Here is a 5,863-nt window from a genome sequence, read left to right as displayed (position 1 = left end):
AATTTGGAGCGAGCCCCACGCATCAAAGTTTCTACCTCATAATTTTTTTTGGATTTTTGAATTTTTTACGAAATTTTTTCTAACTAGGTGCAGATGAGTCTGGGCATCAAAACGTCGCGTCCGTTAGCGTGGCCCTATTTAGTTATATTATATATGATAAGAACACGTCCACAGAAATACTCCCTCTGTTACTTTTTACAAGACGTTTTAGAGTTCATGATAGTGTCAAAAAACCTTTTATACTCCTTTAAGTTACTTAAGTTACAGAGGGAGTATTTCTATGGACTTGTTCTTATGACCATGATCTAATTCAATTAATACATCCTTCATTCCTAAATATAAGCTTTTTAGAGATTCCAATATAAATTACATATGAAGAAAAACGAGTGATCTAAACTCTAAAATGTGTTTATATACTTTATATGTAGTTTGTATAACATATGGTTAGGTGGTTAGAAGAACAGTATTATCCTCAGCCATCAAGGTTTAAATCCTGAGGCACGTATAGTGACTTCGTAAATTCTCAAGCTGACATGCCAGCTCAGTCTCTCGAAGGTGCTTATAGAGGTAGAGTATGTATGTGCATTCACACGGATGAGTGTATGCGTGTCTGTATTGTATTAAAAAATCCGGAGGGAGAGTACTTCTTACTCAATTCTTGTGATGAAAAGAAAGAAAATATGGAAGCATAAAGAAAACATCTCCACCCCGTCGGTCCTCCCACTGCAACATTCTGATCCCCTTTCCCTCCTCCCATTATCCGCTCCTCCCGTCGGCTCGCCGCCAGTGGCCGACCTCGCAACAACGCCGCATCAGCGGCGTGGGCGTACCTGATACGGCGACGAGCTGCGGGGGAGCCTCTTCGTGTGGCACTGCCGGGGACGACCGAGGCATGCGGAGATCGAAGGGATCAGGGCGGCGGCGAGCTGCAGACGAGCGGAAGCTCATCCGGATGGCGGACGAGGCGGCCGCAGCGAGCTCGATGCAAGCGGCCGCGGCGGCGGCGCTGGCCTCCCTCCACCTCCCTCCTCCAGGACTGACAGGTCGGTGCCCCCAAAGTTTCTTTCTTTTCCCCTTTGCTTCAACCAACTCGAAATGCGAGTCAGGCTCCTGCATCTTTCGCTGGAGTCCATCGCAAGATCTGAACCGAACCAACTAAAATCACGAGGAAATACACCTTTTTTAGATCATGTGAACCATCCTAGATTTTTACTCTGGATTGAGCATGCGTTGAGAAGCAGCAAGAATTAATTTGTGAGTGTTGGGAAGCAGAAACTGACAACCAAGATCGGAAAATTTTCGGGAGAGGAGCACGGATAAAGCGGAAGGCGAAGCGGAAGTGGGGCTTCGTTGGCGGTGAAGCGGGCGCGGTGGACTCTGGCGGGCTGCGTCCCCGTCTTAGTCATCGCCGGTCGACCTGCAGGTATAAGCAGGCGCGGTGTAAGTTAGTCAACACCACCATTGTTGTATAATTTGTCCAACAAATGGAAGTAGTATATCATGGGATATTTGTCCAATGTGTTATTCCTGTATTATGTATATGTGCTGTTGCATCCAATGTTGCAGTTCATAATAGAATACAGTTTGTTAAAAGCAGTAGGGTATGTTAGTCAGTTTTTTGGTGCATAATTTTGTTCCACTGATTTTTCATGTGACTCAATGTCATGTTGCAGTTAGTTATGGTACATGTGCTGCGGCCGAGTCATCTCTGTTCTTTGCTCTGCTTTTTGCTTTTCTTGCTTTATATAAGGTTGTTTTTGCTTGTTTCTTGATTATAGGGGAGGAGTTGGATCCATGGATGAAGTATTACATGGTGAAGTGGGCATCAGGAGCCGTTTCAGTGCTGGGAGGATTCGAGAGATCATGCGTGGTCTGACACCCCGGCAGCAGGGGTATGTTGCAACGTATGGATTCGAGCATTTCAATCGTATCGGGGCATTCTCTGTTCATGAGCCACTGACTGAGTGGATCATGGGAAAAATTAACCCCCCGTTCTCTGAGTTCAGAATTAATGCGGACAAGACAATAGTTTTCAGCAAGCCCCTTGTTCAGAAAATTTTAGGTGTACCTACAGGGGGAAGACCCTTTGTACTGCATGGGCAGAAGTCGGACAAAATCAAAGAACTACGAGATCTGTACTTAAATAACGGACTAAGGGCAACCACCCCCCATTGTGTCAGTTTGCTTAAGAACAACGAGGATGAGGAATCCTTCATGAGGACATTCCTGCTTATTGCACTGGCGGCAGTGCTCACCCCCACCACTGGGAATACAATAGACCTTGACTACCTGTGGGCCTTTGAAGATATGTCAAAGGTGCAGGACCTTGATTGGGCAGGCCATATTACGGAGCATCTGATGGACGAGGTCCAGAAATTTCAGTACAAATCTAGGGAGGAAAAGATGAGAGACTTCTGGGTTGGCGGGTGCTTGCCTTTGCTCACGGTATGGCCTCTCTTGCTCTCCACTTCTCCCTCCTGTTGACATGTCTTTGATGTTGCTGCTGGCATTTCTTTTCTGATGTTGCCATTATTGCCGTGGCATTTCTTCGCGGTTATAACTTATAAGTATTTCATATTGCAGTCTGTTTGATTTTGTTGATTCCGCAGTCATGACAATGGTGTGCCTCAGTTAATTTATATAGTAGGCACTTAATGTGGCAATCTGATTTTAGCATTGGCAATTTTGTATTTCTTTGTTGATGCCACATTTATTTTACAGGGGATGCTGCAGCTGTGTTCAGTTCACACTGCAGACTGTATGCGTACCTTCTTCTGTTTGTTATTGTGATGCTGGGCTAGTGCATTTTCTTGTTTAAATATGTGTAGTTTATATTAATATTCATGCCATCCTTTACAGTGTCACCTTTTGCTTCACCAACAATGTTTATAATTTTATATGTATGAATCTTGTTTCAATCTCTGTTTTTTGTAGATCGCTTACATGGACCACTTGGATCTCCCAAGAGGGCGAATTGTAGACCATGAAATTAACTACTCGGTGCCCAGGATCTGCCATGTTTCTAAGGATGATTTCCAGTTTGCCGCAATTGCTGACCTGCATCGTCAACATTTCAAGTTTGCCACATTTGGGATACTTCCAGTATGTTGTTTTCTCCACCTTTTTTCACTCTGTAGTTTGTGTTTACAGCATACAACGTTTTAGCAGTGTGTGATCTTTTTTCCATTCTTATTCTCGTGGGTATTATGCAGTTCCGTGATAGAACACCATACACTGATAATCCAGTAACCGATACAGAAGTAGCAGAAGATGATCTTCGTATTCTCTCGAATGATCAAGTCTTATCAGGGCAATGGGAACTTGTAGAAGTACACGAGCAAAAAATAGACGAACTTGTAAAAGAAACTCAACCTGAAGCCCTTGGGTTTGCAGAAGCGAGCATCGATCATTTCCGTCTTGGAAGAACTGATATTGGCTCAAATCAAGGTAATGCTAAAGAAATGAGTACAGGTTATTTTCATATTTCAAGGAGCTCCATGATGATTCGGTACCACACGATTATCAGGAACTAAAAAATCCGCTAGCTGCGAAAGGGGCAGTTCTAGCCATTGTAGGAATACTGCAAAGGCGGCTGTGACACCCTCTTCGTCTGAGAAATCAGGTTACATTGTCAACTTACATGCACATATGCGTTAAACCTTGAATTACTTATAGTTTTTTTACCTGTGAAATTTTATACAGTAGAAGACAGTGGTCGAGAATATGAATCTTCAGAGTCAGATGATCATCCGACACCTCCAGAAGCTGATTATGGGGTAATATTCAGGAGTTATCTATCTGGAACACAAATGGAGAGTGTAAACACGCTTATCCACAAAATTAAACCTGAAACTATTGTATTCGTGGCTACCATGAGGAAGTGCGATGTTCAGCTACCTACTCCTCTTCTGGTACATTTATATTCCTTTTCCTCCAGCCCGAGTTTACTCCTGTTTGTTTTGCACTGACATCTCATCTTGCCCACATGTAACCAGATCATTTCGAAGGAACGCTCATTAGCCGCAGCTGCACACTTTCCGCATGAAAACGGGGCCGTCACACTTCAGATGCCGGGCAAGAGCGAGAAGTGGAGGCCAAGATTCTTCATAGAAAAAGACAATTGCATGCTTGCGGGAAATTGGTTAGACTTTGTATGTGACAACCAAGTGCAGGCAGGCGACATATGCATCTTTGTACCGGCAAAGGGTGGGGAAAGGTCCACATTCATGGTCCATATAATTCGTGCAGAAGCTACTGATCGAAGGGGTGTTAAAAGGGTTCGATCCAGCCATGATTCTCCGGTTGGCGTGGAAGGAATGACAAATCCAGATGCCGTTTAGGAATGGCAAACCGATGGATGCTCGCAAATGGTTGGAGGCAAACTTGTCCACGGCAACGGTCTGTGTTCTGGGACATGTGCCTGTTTGAACTGAAGAAAAGTGAGAGGTAACACTAGTTTGTAGTAGAGCAGAATGGTGGGACATGGGAGCTAGCACCCGCATGCTCTTTCTGTTGGTACTTTGTGTGTCTCTGGGATGTTTTGTACCATGAAATCAAGCTATGGCTAACTCTCTGATCATATAGACATATACTCCTATATAACCATCCTAGAAGATGCCGGTAATTTTAATTTCAAAGTTTAGTGGCAGCTTTGTGTGCATGATTAATTGCCAGGTTGAGACTTCTTTGTGGCACAGCTAGCTGTGTTATGCTGGTACCTTATGGGATCTCGGTGCCTTTTGTCATTTGGAAGTGGATATGCGAGAGAGGTCATTTATTGGTAACTACTAGCAAGTAAATTGATCAAATGAAGGCAAAAATACTTTTGTTACTTGGACATCGTTCATACTATCTTTCTACAAAGATTGTTTAGTGGTGTGGGCTGCAGCTTTGCTGGCATTGTTGGTAAAATTTCAACTTTGTAAAAACAAATCGATGCATGGGATACATGTATCAAGGTTTCCTTTGTTATCTTGCAATCTAATACTCCTATGTAACAGACTAGAGCTTGAAATTCTGTGGTTTCTCTGTTTTTATCTGATGATCAAATGAGTTAAGACTAGATATCTGAATGTGCAAGGATTGTATCAGCGAAAACTTAAAGTATGGTTCTGAAGTTATCTTCCTCTGCAGGAGATCAAAATGTACGGTGCTAAAATGATTTTTCCTGTTGTTATTTAGTGGGATATTTTCCGTTCTAAAATACTTCATTGGGATAGAGATAATAATTGTGACAATTTTTTGTGGCACGAAGTCTTTGCAATTCCCATTGTCATGGTCATGACATCTTTCACTTCAAATTTTGATCTTATACGGAAAAACAGAGTGCTTCTTCAAGTCCACACTTGGAACATTTGGACTATGGTATTTTGCTTTGTACTGTACTGCATGTTTGAGATTTAAAGCATCTTAGTACTTATACAAATATTAAATTAAAGTATGCATTAAATAAAGTCAATATATCATTTTTGATATTGTGTGAATATGCGGAAATTATACAATTGCATTACTGATTACCATAAAGTTTCATGTTAACAAAGTATATATGTATAGTGAGCAATGCTTCATTGTTGTACAGTTATATTAATATATAGTAGTTCTAGCCCGAGCAGGCGGCACATGTTGTTGAATGGTGTTACTTAATCACCAACATTAAGGAAGGGAACATATGTTGATAACAGTGATAAATGTTATCTATACAAACAAGGGAAACATAACTTTTCAAAAATATTTCCTTTATCCTCTACTTCACTAAGACCAGTATTTCCTATATATAACTAAAATGCTTAGGTGTCAAATATATCCTTGATGAATTAACGAGACCACTTAAGCTAAGAAGTGTTAAACTTATCCCGACCTAGGC

At 42.0% G+C, this 5,863-nt stretch overlaps 1 protein-coding gene across 3 annotated transcripts; it reads left to right on the top strand.

Annotated features, from left to right (window-relative positions):
• Window positions 1-725: 725 nt before the first annotated feature.
• On the top strand, window positions 726-4,667 carry LOC119360353. Of its 3 annotated transcripts, XM_037626035.1 has the most exons (9): window positions 726-1,043; window positions 1,273-1,423; window positions 1,779-1,892; window positions 2,007-2,445; window positions 2,935-3,102; window positions 3,213-3,447; window positions 3,527-3,622; window positions 3,703-3,911; window positions 3,996-4,667. In XM_037626035.1, exons 1-9 carry the CDS (start codon window positions 893-895, stop codon window positions 4,338-4,340), a joined length of 1,908 nt encoding a protein of 635 aa, XP_037481932.1. In that variant the 5' UTR covers window positions 726-892; the 3' UTR covers window positions 4,341-4,667. The 3 variants fall into 3 exon arrangements, with proteins under 3 accessions (XP_037481932.1, XP_037481928.1, XP_037481925.1); XM_037626031.1 differs by having other exon boundaries at window positions 1,779-2,445; window positions 3,706-3,911; XM_037626028.1 differs by having other exon boundaries at window positions 727-1,043; window positions 1,779-2,445.
• Window positions 4,668-5,863: the final 1,196 nt, after the last annotated feature.

Source organism: Triticum dicoccoides, chromosome 1A (genome assembly GCF_002162155.2).
Source record: "Triticum dicoccoides isolate Atlit2015 ecotype Zavitan chromosome 1A, WEW_v2.0, whole genome shotgun sequence".
NCBI classification, from domain to species: domain Eukaryota; kingdom Viridiplantae; phylum Streptophyta; class Magnoliopsida; order Poales; family Poaceae; genus Triticum; species Triticum dicoccoides.
This window is presented reverse-complemented; position numbering and strand designations above follow the sequence as displayed.